Here is a 14736-nt window from a genome sequence, read left to right as displayed (position 1 = left end):
ACCCAGTACTGTACCCCAGTGTTATACAGCGACAGACCTATCCCCATCGGTACCGTGCCTTAGTGTTGTATAAACTAAGTGTCTTTAAGACTGTGCTTACAGTCTGTATCACGAGTGTATAATTACATTGTGAGATAATTACATATTACAGAGATATCGCCCTGGGAATTTGGAATGAAGCCAAGGGTGGAACCTGGAAGTGTAAACTGGGGATTGAGATGTGTGGTATTTTCTGCTGTACTTCGTTTCAGGCCTATTCAACAGAACACTGCACTCAGCAATCACGGAAGAAAACTGTACAAATATTTTTAAATTAACTCATAGTCATAATTAGTGCACCCCAGTTTAGCATCTGCTGTTCACGACCAACTGACAATGCAAGTGAGGGAGCAAGAGAAAAATTTCCTAGGCCTCAGGAAGTAGATTAGTCAGGTCCCCAGGCACAACTTCAGATCCGGGCCTAGGAGTGAAATTTAGCCTGAGGACTGAAGGAAGGCCTTGTCCCTTTGGAACAAGATGGTGGCACAATTTAATTTTTTTTTTAAAAAGAAGTTGATAGGGTGGATGTCTTTGGAGATCATGTTTAACTAAGTTTCAATCATTGGCTTAATCCACAAGAACTGCCTGGGACTTTTCCCTCAGCCTGGGGAGGTTTATATCTGAAATACTTGGAATCACAAAGTCCCATAAGAATGAAGATGATGCAATGACTTCATAGGACGAACTTTGTTGGCCAGAAGTTCAACCATAAACGCACACCCCCCAGCGCCTCCCATTAAAGATAAAAATGTATTAGTTTGTACCCTTTGTCACTATTCAGCTGTTAATCGCTACTGGGAGGCATTTAAAGAGCAATAAATCACCCAACCCATGCAAAAAGTCATAACTCAATAGTGACATTGCTGAGGCAGTTAGTACTCTAACCGAGATCTTAGACAATGAGTGAAATGGAAGGGTTTCCCGCTGATGGTTGTTGTTTGGAAATATGGAAAAAGAGAATGTTTGCGCCATGTATAACCCTCTGGAGTGTTCAGAAACAGGAAGGGTTTCCAGAAACCACCCAGGACCAGAGAATGAACACCACTCCTCCTCGTGCCCTGCTGGCACTGACCAGTCCATCGACAACCCATCACCAGGATGGAGTGGCACAGGCCAACACGAAACATACCACTGAAGGAGGCCATTCTGCCCATCGCAACTCTGCCAGCTCTTTCAGAGTCCCACTCTTTTTCCACCTCACCCCAGCCCATACAGAGCTTCACTTTTCTCCTTCCGAAGCATTTATCTCGATTCCCCCTAGAGATAAAGATGATGTCTGAATCAACTTCCACTGTCTGTAGACCGTTACAGTTTATGACTCGCTGCATCAAAATCAAAAAAGTAAATCTCCTCCTCTCCACACCCCGCTCCTCCGATTCTTTTCCTGACTCTTAAATCCACGACCCTCTGATGTTTGACCCTCCAGGCCCATGGGAACATCAACTCATTCAAAACCCCCTCGGGGATTTTGAATGCTCCAATTCAATCTTCCCCCTTTGAACATCGCTATACAAGAGATCCCTCAACATATTGCTCAGCTACAGCTCATTTGTACCCTCCTGATATGTTTACGTGGAGCAGAGTGTTTGATGATTAGTAACGAGAAAAGACTTGCATTTACATTGCACCTTTCACTGCTGGTCAACGTCCGGACTCACTTTATACACTGAAGGTACTTAAAATCGGTTGTATTCACCTTAGCAGGTCAAAAACACAACAGGAAAAAGAGTGTGCTCCTGCAAACTGTGGCTTGATAAGAACAGGAAACCAGCTCTTCCTCAAAATTGTGCGATGGGTTCCCCTACATAGAAGAATCTCGGTCATCTTTTAAAACAAAAAAGATCAAAGACTTTGCTCACAGCACAGTGATCCCTTGGCGCTAACCCTCCCACGGTACAGCATTCCCTCAGTACTTGACCACCTTGGAGTGGCCTGTGACCCAGGAGTCTCACGAGTCAGAGGCAGAGCTACTAACCCAACCACAGCTGATGGCAGCCAGAAGGAATCCACATCAAATCATTCAAAGCTTTAAACACGGAAGTGATTATCGCATTACGATTAGGGTGTGGTAAAACAATTCAGTTAATTTATATTTTTCACATCCAAGTGGTTTAGTTTGCAGTCTAGAGGACTCAACATATAAACAAGCGAGGCTCCAAAAATGAGATAAAAGGAATCTCGTGAAGGGGGGGGTCCCCAAGTACAGGAAGGGCAAAAGGGGCCCCGTACACAAGACCCTAATCCCATCCCACCTGATCGTGGCTCCCCACTCTCTAGGTAAAGACATTTCTCCTCATCTCAGTCCTATGCCGAATCCTTAGACAGTGACCCTTCTGGTTCTGGACTTCCCCCACCCCCACCCCTGTCATCTGGAGCATCCTTCCTGCATATACCCTGTTTAGTCCTGTTAGAATTTTATAGATTTCTGTGAGATTGCTCCCCTCACTGTAATCTCCAGTGAACACAATCCTAAACGATCCAGTCTTCCTTCATGCATCAGTCCTGCCCTCCCAGAAATCAAATAATAAAAAACAGATCTTGCAGCTATGCGCATTGCAATGAAGTGAAAGGCGTCTGTGGGCGTCTCCTCTCTGGGAAAATAGGAGCCAGTTTCTCAGAGAACCAGGCACTATAATAATGCAGAACGACCTTTCAAGCTGATAGCCAACCCCTTCGTGGGTATAAAATAAAGGGCAGGCCTAAAGGGCCATTAAAACATGTCCTGCAGTTCCCAGGGGAAGGAGGGTCAGTCACCAGAGGGACATGGATTGAAGAAGAGAAAAAAAAAAAAAAAAAATCGGGAAAAGAACCAAAAAAAGGAGAGGGAAGAGAGGAAGAGAAATTGTTTTTCTTTTTGACCTAGCAAGCGCTTGAAAAGTGAGCAGATTCACCAGGAACTGCAAACAAAAATATATAGATAAAAAAAGGAAGAAATTGGGGAAATATTGGAAAGATTTTCAGGATGTAGGGGATTAAAAAACAAAGTGGGCAAGTGTTTAAAAAAAAAGTATGGGATTAATCGGAGAACTGTTGAAAGAACTGGGCACAAAACGGTTCTCTCCGAGCTGCCAGAAGCCTGTGATTCAATCAACGACAGATAAATATTTAATTCAGCATTTAACCCTCGCCCAAGAGGAAATGAAGTAATGCAGTCACGTCAAATCATTTTGCACAGTTCAGTGACTTCAAACCACCAGCAAATCTATTTTAACGAATGTAGCTGGTGCTGGGTTGGATTACATAACCTTGTTCCAAACACGGGCCGCTGTTTCCAAGGAGACCGAATGGTGTTCAGAACTATCTGCCTGTCGGAAAGAAAAACCTAAGAAGAAAGCTTCTCTCCCGCTTCACAGCAGCCAGTGTGGAATGCGGTCACATGATGTCAAAGAGGCATTGACCAATATGCGTGCACAGCAAGAGCCCGCCAACTGCAACCAAAGACAGACAAGATCAGGGCAACAGGAGCTTGAAAGATCATTACCAGCCCAAGAAATATGGGAGATCTTTCCCCGCGCCCATCACACATATTTCTAGTGGGGGAGATGGGAATTTTTTTTTTTTTTTTTTTTAAAATATCAGATACAGCAGAGCTTCTGTTTAAACAGGTTACCCAATAATGGTTGCTGAACTGGCTCCATTAGCACAGATCCCAGCACAGCAACCCTCAGGGGGAAGAATGGCCTTTCAATTGGCATCTCATGTGGCTAACCCACACTTGACCGCACGTATCCACCACCACTTAAAACAGTCCCAACTAAAATCGACAAACACTCTTTAGCCTTACTGCTGGTGGGATCATGCTGTGCATGGATTGACTCTCCATTTCCTATACTATGAAAATACAGTGGCTGGGTTGTTTTCCTTGGAGCAGAGAGGGATCTGACTGAGGTCTGGAAAAATCATGAGGGCCAAATGCAGGGTCGATAGGAGTAACCTTTTCCCTTAGCACAGGGTGCCAGTTTTTTTTTAAAATTCACTCATGGGATGTTATCAGGCCTAGTATTTATTGCCCTGTCCCTAGTTGCCCCCCTTGAGAAGGTGGGGGTGAGCTGTCTTCTTGAACAGCTGCAGTCCCCATGTGCTGTGGGTTGACCCACAATGCCCTTAGGGAGGGAATTCCAGGATTTTGGCCCAGCGACACTGAAAGAAAAGTGATCTACTCCCAAGTCCTGATGGGGAGCAACTTAGAAGGGAACTTGCAGGGCTGGTGTTCCCATGTTCCTGCTGCCCTTATCCCTCTAGATGGAACTGGCCGTGGGTTTGGAAGGTGCTGCCTGAGGATCTTTGGTGAGTTTCTGCAGCGCATCTTGTAGATGGTACACACTGCTGCGACTGAGCGTCGGTGGGGGAGGGAGTGGGGTGTTTGTGGATGTGGTGCCAATCGAGCGGGGGCTGCTTTGTCCTGGAGGGTGTCGAGCTTCTTGAGTGTTGTTGGGGCTGCCCCCATCCAGGGCAAGTGGGGAGTATTCCATCCCACTCCTGAATTGTGCCTTGTCGATGGTGGGACAGGCTTTGGGGGGAGTCAGGAGGGGAGTTACTTGATGTAGAATTCCCAGCCGCTGACTTGCTCTTGTAACCGCTGCGTTTATGTGGCAAGCCCGGTTGTGGGTAACTGGAACTCGTTACCCCAAAAAGGTGGTAGAGACAGGAATTCACAAGATATTCAGGAAATACACAGATGGACACTTGAAACACGAGGCCATACAAAAGGTTACTCAGGCTAAGTGCTGAGAAATAGGATTAGAATGACTAGATGCATGCTGATAGGCATCCACCCTATGGGCTGAAGGGCCAGTATTGTAACACTATGACTCTATTACAATTGCCTAGACATCAGAAACTATATCATCACCTAGAGAGAGTTTTGAGCCATTCTCAGACTGTCAAAATATAGGCTATGTTTTCCTACTGTTACAAAAGCTTTTAGCGACAGCAGGGTGCAAGAGAGCAGGGGGAAGAGGCGAAGAGAAAGACAGGCACGTGCAGAGACAGAGACAGAGACACACACACACACAGAGTCAGAGCTATAAAAGATATCCTAAATTAATCAAGTCCCATTTGCCAGCATTTAGTCCATATCCCTCTGAGCCCTTCCTATCCATGTCCCCATCCAGATGCCTTTTAAATGTTCTAATTGTTCCAGCCTCCACCACTTCCTCTGGCAGCTCATTCCATACACGCACCACCCTCTGAAGTTGCCCCTTAGGTCCCTTGTAAACCTTTCCCCTCTCACCTTAAACCTCTAGTTTTGGACTCCACTACCCTGGAAATAAAGATCTTAGCTATTCACCCTATCCATGCCCTTCATGATTTTATAAAACTTCTATAAGGTCACCCCTCAGCCTCTAACTCTGCAGGGAAAATAGCCCCAGTCTAGTCAGCTCAAAACATTCCAACCCCGGCAATATCCTTGTAAATCTTTTCTGTGCCCTTTCAAGTTTCACAACATCGCTCCTGTAGCAGGGAGACCAGAATTGAACTCCGTATTCCAAAAATGACCTAACCAATGTCCTGTCCAGCCGCAAAAGGCAGAGTCAGGCAGGCAGAGAGACAGAGATCTTGTTAAACACAAATCCATTTGCTGTAAATGAAGAAGCCCAGTCTGTAATATTTGACAATTTTGGAAGAAAAGAGCATCTCCGCCCATCAAAAAGCAGCTTGGTGACCCCGATTATACATTAATGATTCTCCTGCAGACCCGTGAATGGGAAAATGAAAGATCAACCAGTCTCAGAACACTGCAATATCAGGCAACACCTTTTGAAGGCTCACAAGTACAACAGTTAAACCCATTCACTCTAGAGCCACATTTTTCATGGGGGGGGGGGGGGGCGCTGTGCCATTGCAGTCTCAGAATCGTTTACCCAGTGGTTTGTGCTTCGGGATTTGACGGAGCAATTCAGACCAGAAACAAAACAGGAGATTTAAAAACAGCATAAATCATTATATTCAAATCGACCTCTGACCCTGCCCATTCGAACTTGGGAATGTGGAGTCTCGTTCCCTCAGAAATCTGAAAGTTAAAGTATTTTTTTCTGCTCATCCTTGAGCTCTCTCAATCCTCTCTGCTTTTTGTGACCTTTATTGTTTCGTTCTGCTACACTGATGCACTTTTTATGGTATGATCTGCCTGTAGAACACACAAAACCCCACTTTTCACTCTATCTCTGTACATGTGACATCAATAAATCAGTCAACATCAGGCTTGGATTATCAGGCACCGAGCATCTCTTTGTCCTCTGCAATGCCCCCGGCCCCTTCTCCGTACCAGCTGTGGTACACCCTCGGTCCTCTGTATTTCTTCACCCAGCTTGATGAACAGCAAACGGGCATTTGTTTAAATCCCATTACTCAGCAGATACATCACAGCCAAGATACACACGCTCCCACGAAACCTTAGGCTCCACTGGAGTACATCTGCTCTACTGGAAATGCGGAGCAGGCTCAAGAGGGCTGAATAGCCTTCGCAAGGTTCCAGTTTGTACATTTTGATGCATTCCTAGGCGCGAGGGATAACTCAATTCTGATTACCAGTCTAAGCTCCAGTCCCCTGACGAAGGGAGCTGCCTTCATGGTGATGGTTAACCCTTTCAGGTCCTTTACAGCCTTATACGACACTCAATCCCCAACCCCTTGTTCTCTCCATCCATGAGTCCGGCTGACCTTCCACACAGAAACATTGGCCCTGCAGCGCACCTCCCTACTGACCTTTGCTTCCATTTAATCCTGCTCAATTTGCCAAAAGATACTGATTCATAAAAAAAAAAGTCACAAAAAACAGCAAACAGCTGACAACATGGATAACTCTCAAAAAAATGGAAGTCAAATGACATTCGGCCATAAAAAAAGAGGAAACAGGTCAGTTTGCAAACACCAGATGTAAGCCAGTCCCAAAAAAAAAACACTTATCGGGGCTACAAGTACCATTTTAAACTGCTTGGCACTAGGTTTAATCAGTTACTGGAAATAGCAGCAAGGTAAATACTGAAATAAACAGACAGACAGCAAAGAAAGGAAAAAAAAAAAAGACATAAAAGTTGTATGGGGTACAGAGCAAGTAAGTTAACGTTGCCCATGGCCCCAGAGAGGAGCTTAGGGCTGCTCTCTGGTTAGACAGACCGAGAGAAATGACGATTCGTGAGGAGTTTAACATGAGGGTCAACACGCCCCAGGCGAGGGGAGAGTTCGAGAAAGTGGGGCCTTTTTGATAACTTCAAGGCATGGCAGCTCAGTGGTTAGCGCTGCTGCCTCACAGCACCAGGGAGCCGGGTTCGATTCCAGCCTCTGTGCAAACTCCACGCAGACAGTCACCGTTCTCCCCGTGTCTGCGTGGGTTTCCTCTGGGAGCTCAGTCCAAAGATGTGCAGGTTCAGGTGGATTGGCCTTGCTAAATTGCCCCACAGTGTCCAGGCTAGGTGGGTTAGTCACCAGAAATGCAGGGATAGGGCGGGATCCCCTTCAGAGGGTCGGTGCAGACTCGATGGGCCGAATGGTCTCTTCCCACGCTGTAGGGATTCGAACTGAACCCAGGTTGTTGCGGGGTGGGGGGGGGTCACCCTGCATCCCCATCCAGCCCCCCCAACCACTGCCCAGAGAGTCTTCAAGATTCCCCGTGACTCAATCGATGGGATGAGTCAGGGGGATCTCACTGTGCACCCAGGGGCTGCTGACTCATCCGGTTTTTATGTTCGATTTTTCAAGTGTTAACAGCATGCTTGTGAAATTTCTTTCTGACACATTGCTCGAAATAGAATCCCCCCAGGAGCCAGCTGATTAGTCATCAGACTCCGCAACTTCCAGTTAAAGGTGCTCTGAACAGTGAGAGCGAGAGAGCACACGAGAGACAGCGAGAGAACATGAGAGAGAGAGCGCGAGAGCAGCACGCACAGAGACATAGATACAAACGAGGCTCATCTGCCCATCTAGACCAGAAGTTGCCCAACGGAGACAGAAGTCCCAGACTGATTGCAGGGGATGTTACAGTGGTATTGTTTGTAGTTAGAGAGTTCTAGTTCGTAACTAGAGTTGAAAGCAGTTCACTGAGAACAGGCAAGAGTTCAGAGGAAGAGTCACCGGACCCGATTTTTTCTCTTCGCAGATGCTGCCAGACCTGCTGAGCTTTTCCAGCAACTTTTTCTTTTTGTTCAAGAGTTAACACATGAGCCTGTCTCTGTTCACAATAAACATCCACTGGTAACCCAGGAAATTAAACGTGCCTCGATCAGGATCGCACCAGCACAAATTTTGCACCCAAAGCACCCGAACATTAGAGTTGTGGGGCGACAGACAGGAGTCTGTCACATTGATGAGCAAACACAGACTCTCAGCTCACCCCCACACCACCCCCACAGCTGGGTTTGTAGCTCGCTGTCTGTAGTGAGCTAGGCATTTACTGGTCTCTGGTGTGACACATGGTCAAGGATATGCATGCCACTGAAGGCAACTGCCCTCTCACCACAATCACACACTCACTAAGAACTCAAACCCCCACCGCCCACGCCTTTCCACCTCCTCTGAAGGCAGTGACTGTTGCAGAGGGGCAGCCCCTACACCCCCTCCCAATCTCACTCACCTCCTCCGGCCCCCTGCCCCACCTCCCTATCTCTGCAACCCCCTCCAGCCCCCTACACCCTCTCCCTATCTCTGTAACCCCCTCCAGCCCCTACACCCTACCAAGATCTCCCACCCCTCCAGAGTCACATCACACTACCATTGGTGGCCATGCCTTCAGCTGCCTCGAATTTACCCACCTTCCCTCAACCTATCTTTAGCATACTCCTTCAAACCTCTCCTTCTCTGACCAAACATTCTGGTCACCAGTAACCTCAACTGGCTCGGGATCAGATGAGTGCCTGACGTGCGATCCTGTGGGCAGTTTTACTCCGTTAAAGACAAAATAAAAAAAAGGATGTTATGCCAATGCTAGTTGATGCATTAGACAGGAACCCAATCCAAAAAGGCAAGACCTTGAACATAGAACATAACCACACAATAGAAAGCACTTGTTTTCTGAAATACAAAAACGAAAGCAAAGCAAAATCAGAAATTTTTTTTATATATATATATATATTCACAAAAAAATATACACATGCACAAAGGCAAATCTAAAAACACATTCTAAAAAACAGTTTGTGTCTGGAATCAAAAGTTTCTCAAATCAAGCAAGTTCATTTAGTTCTGATAATCTATTTTTTTTCCCCCCAGTAGTCCACACCATAAAACGAAACACACAGTGCTTTCAGAGATCCTTCCTAATAAAATGGTCTGATATTCCTCCTGGCCTAATCATGTTACCCGAGCTTTCCCCACACTCAGTGCAACAGGGCACACGCACACCAGAGACCAAAAGAAAAACAAGATTGTGTGGCTCCGACATTAAAGTGGGAAGTGTGGCCCTCACATTTGCGTTTTAAAAAAAAGGGAATAGAAATAATGAAGAGGAGCTACCCAAAATAAAACCTCTGCAACAAGACTGGTCTTACACCTGACCAAGGTGGCACTGGGCTTGGATCTTAGGCTGCATGGGTGATCTCAATCCTCACTAAAAGGTTTGGGGGTGGTTTTGGGAGGAAGGAGAAGGGGATGGTTAAAAAATGCAGGATTTTTAAGAAAAAATAAGACATAAGTCAGGAGCCCCCGGAACCAGTTTCATGGAAAAGGGCAACTACCGGCTCCAGGTGGCCAGGAATGGCAAGGAATTGGCAACCACTTTCTGGATTACTCTGGAGTTTCACTCGGGATGCAAGTCTTAAAAGAGACGCTCATGAAAATAGCGGAGCGTTTTCTGACCCCCACTTCCCCCAACCCATCCCCTCCCCCACCAAAAAAAAAATAATTCCTCTAAATGCCAATTTTAAATGGGACTGGAGCAGGGAGAGGGACTCTCTCTCACACACACGCAGTCTTCAGCCTAGGTTCATACCCACCCAACCCTGAATGATTGGCACGCAATTGGGTGGGGGCACAATGTTTGATCAGTAGAGAAAAAACAAGTTTCGTTAGACTCTAACTACCCCCTCCCCCCCCCCCCAGCCAGGGTGGTCCACATTACCGCTTAGATGCTAAATCACCACCCCCACCCTGGCTGTTGCCCACCTCTCCCCCCACTTCCTGTCTTTTTTTCCTTAAAAAAAAAAGCCGAGCTGATCTCAGTCCTGATATTGGCCCTTGCATTCATTCTCCCCCACCCGGATTCAGATACAGGTCCCTTTGCCTGTGCCCCCACCCAACTCCCCAAATCCCGCTGCCGTTTTTGTCAGACAGCGGTCAGTCCAGGCTCTTTTGATCGTGATCCTTTTCTCAGTTCAGTCGCTATCTTCTCAACATGTGCGCGCGCACATGCTTGTAGTTCATTGCGTCACTGTTGATACACCCCACCCCAAGTTTATTAGGAAGGACAAACAAGGTGGGGGAGGGGCTGGGTGGTGATGAAATGACAGTGTCCAATTCACGTGTGGGGGGGGCGGGGGGGCGCAGAAGGAGCAGAAAAGGGTGGGGGTAAAAAGGCATGGGCTTCCGAACCCTCAAACGTAGACTGCTCTCTTGGAGATGATGGAGCCATCTCGTTGAGATTCCATATCGTCCTCCATTTGCAGCTCATCCCGAGGGTGGCCTGGGAGGGTCAGAGCGGGACCCTTGGAGCTGCCATGGTCCTCCTCGTTGTCCTCCCCCTTCCCACTCTTGACGTTCTTGTAATCCTGCGCTTCGCTCGTCAGCAGCTTCTCATCCTCGGTGGAGTGGTGGCCCACTACCATGGAGCTGGTCGTCATGGTGACACTGGGCCCTTTTTCGGAGTCAGAGTCCGGCCGATAGATGTAGTCGGGCTGGGGGGCGCCGTTGCCGGCGCCGAAAACCCGCTTCTTGGTCTCGTAGGAGCCGGCCGCCCCGTTCTGGCGTTTGCGCAGGAAGAAGATAACCAGGCCAGCGATGACCAAGAGGGCCAAGATCCCACCAATCACGCCGCCCACGATCGCTCCCACATTGCTCGACTGCGGCAACTGTTTGTCTGGGGTGAGATAAAAACACATCGGGGAGGTTCCCGGTCATCCAGCGTCTCCTTAGCAACAAGCCCGCAAACATTTTCCACTCTACACAACAACAACGGGAATCCTGGCTGGACAATCAATCACTGCCTTGCCCCAATGTCTGTGCCCATGGTTTGGGAAGAGAAGTGGGTTGGATGTACAAAGGGGGCCAGGAAGGGCTTCCTCACAGTAAAAAAGGGAAACTGAAATCTGTAACACACATTCTCCACCTCCCCCACCCACCATCCTCCATTTTTGTCGCCCCATTCCCCGGAAAAGAACGAAAGCTGGGAGCCGTCAATTCAACTAAAACTCAAAAAAAAAATCAAAGAATGAAAGATCGAGGCTTGTGGATAAGGGGGTTAAAAGACTTTTCCCAGACCTGGGTGGGGGCAGGGAGATGAGAGTTATGGTAGGACGAGCTCAATGGGTCGATTGGCCTCCCAATGTTCTCACTGCTGCTCTGGTGAAGTGCCAAAGGCACAATGCAATGGGATTAAAAATAATTGTGGTTCTGTCATATGATGACCAGACTATTTTTAGACAAAAAAAAAATTCAGAGAACAGCTCATCCCAAGTTGCCCTAAATAGTTTTGGGGGGGGGGGGGGGGGGGGGGGGGGCATTTTTTTTTGTTAGCCACCCACAGGGCTGGCCCAGTGTCCTACTGTGTGAGGGGTATGCACAAATCAACAAAGATTAGAGAGTGTGGGGACTACAGTCACGAGAGAGTTGGTCTCCTTCCTTCCATCAGTGACCCCCAATGGATCCAATAGTAATACCCAGCTTCAATACCACTTTACCAGCAATATTGCTCATCCCAGTGGTCTTCAATATTTTTGAACTACGGCCAATACCAAAACGCGCAATAAAACACAGGAGAGGAGGAAAAGAAAGCTGGACAATCACAAATAATGGAAAGATCCACCAGCCACTGCAAAAACTCTGCCTGACACCAAAGTCTGAGAAATTCCAAACGACAAAAGATTACACCTAGAACCGGTTCACTACACCATACGGTTGGGGGCAAAGGCTCAGGTCACAACAAGCCAAAAGAAAAACACAACAGCTCCAGTCACAACCGAGCTACCAAGAACATCTGCTGTCACCATTCATCAGGCACAGGGTCACTGCTGGTGATTTCACAGCAGTCCCTAGCTACCAAGACCAATTGGCTTTTCACTGTCCATAGCCTTGCAGAGTTGTCTGCCTTTCAGGCTTGCTAGGCCCAGCTGCCCAATAACTCGGGGTGGGAAATGGGTGGGGCCCAGAGATGGTCATCACGACTGCACACTCATCGGTATATATTTGGGAACAAGGCCAGTTCGTCCAATTGGAATAGAGTTTTAACTGAGGGCACTGCCTCCCTGTTCACCAGACATTTACAATGACGCTTTGTTAGAACAGATACAAAACAGAAATATACACAAAAAGAAATAGGGCGAGACACAATAGGACACAAGTGAAATTCCAGAACACTTGACTCTCCCAGAAAGATGAGATCGAGAACAAAGCCAAGGGACAAAGAGCAGGCAATTGCTCGTCTTATTTAAACTTCCCTTTGTCTCTCTGGCTACACCTTGTCACATGCTGCTCCCACTCAAGTTGCCAATCGAGACTGGCTGTATCCCAGAGGAGCCTTCATCGCCAGCCCGCTATTGGCAAGCTGGTGCAACCACTCCCACCCTCCTTGTACAAATTGGAGTGCCAGTAGCCTGCTCCACCCCTTTCAGCCAATTGGACGACTTCCACGCTGCCACCCACCTCTCACCAACGTCTCCACATGACGAGCAAAAACACAAGATGGCGTTTGGTGTCGTCCTCCCACATGTTGTTTGCAGCTGCCCCTTCATAACAGAAGGTCACAGAAGTGGTACAGCATAGACCGAGGCCATTCAGTCCCTTGCGACTGCGCCGGGTTCTCCGAAAAGGAGCAATTCACCTCGTTCCAGCTCCCCCACCTCATGTAACATTCCTCCCTTTCACGTAACAATCCGATTTCCTCCTGAATATGTCAACTCCATCTGCCTTCACCTTGCTCTCCAAAAGAGTGTGTTCCAGACCCAAAATCTCACACGGTTTTGAAAAGACAGTTTTCAGTCATGTTCACGTCTGACCATCACAGCTCAGCGTCCTATAGTTCTCAATTTTTCCCCCAAAAGTTACTCCCCATCTAACTCACTCCAGATTTAAAAGGACTTCTGTCAAACCAGACAGGACAGCCCCAATCTCTCCAATTCATCTACATCACTGAAGCTCCTCAGCCCTGGAGCCAGTTTTGAGAATCTCTTTTGTTCTACGCTCTCTCGGACGCTTTCACGTTCTTTCTAAAATAAAAGAAGGGTGTGGTGCCCAGAACTGGGGAAGCCAGGGCAAATTTGTTGGGGTTGGTTATCTACCCTGTCAGACCCAATCTCACATGTGAATGATAGAACGCGTATACAGGAAATATTAACATCAAGACTTGGTTGGTCATGTTGATATCTCCCTTCAAAAAAAACGCACTTCACGCTCTCCTGCACTTAGTCAAAATGTCCGGATCATATCACTGTAGGCGAAGCAGACTTGTGGGAAGGGTGGAGTTGAATAAGTCAAACACATCCTCTCAGTCCCCACACAATGAGCGGTTCTCAGGTAGTTTCTGTTGGGGCAGCCTCACTGAGCAACATTGAGACGACTTCCTTTGAAAAGCGTGCCCTGATTTGGCATAGCAAGATCCCGCAGCCACTGGTTCCTCCGCCAATATGACAGGAAATCTGGTTATCGGGCTCAGTGACAACCCGGGAGGTGGGGTGGGGTTGGATCTCGAGAACTGTCCGTCACATACCTTGCCTCACAACATCATCACGTCCTGGGTTAAAAGCACAGCGAGTCGTACGATCCAGTTTCTCTTCTCGTCCTCGGCTGGCCTGCAGAATCCAGGAGCAGGAGTAGGCCATTCACCCTTCGAGCCTGCTCCACCAGTCAATAGGCTGATCCGCAATGCCGCAGTTTTAACAAGCCCATTCAGTTTGCCCCCCATACTCCCCCAACACGGCCTCTTTCCACTAGCCCTCCCCCCCACCCCGGCTATCTCTGCAGCATTCTTCACCTCAGGCATGCACTGTGAGACCCTGTATCCATCCTACTTCAGCCTCATGTCCCCCTCCCCCAAATTTCCCATCACTCCACCATTGACATCCATACATTCAGGTCCCCGAAACCCAAAACACTGGAGTCCCCTTCTGAACCTCTATACCCTCCTCTCTCCTTCCTTAAGATGTTCGAGAAGAACCTACCTCTGACTAATTTACCCTTCAATCAACATCGTTAAAAACAGCTCAAGTCTCTGATCAGCAGGAGATTATTGTGCACACATTAGTGACTACATTCCCCACCTTATAACACACGTGGTTGGAAAGGATATAGTTTGGTTAACTGTGTGAAGCCTACACCAGTCTGATACCTCAATCCTTCCCAGTGGTGGGAACATCTACACAGAGCAGGTCCACAAAACTGTTCCAAGAAAAGCTTCAATTTCAAAAAATAATATAGAGATAAGACCCAGGCCTCACCTCCCCCAGAGACATTACCTAGCATCTCCGAACAGGCCGATTTGAAAATATCTAGGAATGGACACAGGAGAATGGGTTCAGAGAACTGAGCAAGTTACAAGGCTAGCAGTACAACACTCGT

At 47.6% G+C, this 14736-nt stretch overlaps 1 protein-coding gene across 2 annotated transcripts in view; it reads right to left on the bottom strand.

Moving 5' to 3' along the window:
• LOC109923671 (nectin-2-like) overlaps positions 1-14736 on the bottom strand; it is a 56271-nt gene that overhangs the window by 13483 nt on the left and 28052 nt on the right. Inside the window, exon 6 of one of the 2 annotated variants that reach the window (XM_048620534.1) lies at positions 9075-11044. The exons of the other annotated variant lie outside the window; for it this stretch is intronic. Coding sequence (XP_048476491.1) covers positions 10563-11044 — 482 coding nt within the window. The 3' untranslated portion in view covers positions 9075-10562. Of the gene's footprint in view, positions 1-9074; positions 11045-14736 lie in introns of those variants that run through there. 2 annotated transcript variants of the gene reach the window in all.

Source organism: Rhincodon typus, chromosome 47, assembly GCF_021869965.1.
Source record: "Rhincodon typus isolate 14 chromosome 47, sRhiTyp1.1, whole genome shotgun sequence".
Lineage (NCBI taxonomy): Eukaryota > Metazoa > Chordata > Chondrichthyes > Orectolobiformes > Rhincodontidae > Rhincodon > Rhincodon typus.
Note: the sequence above shows the minus strand (reverse complement) of the source record. Positions and strands in the feature narration are given on the sequence as shown.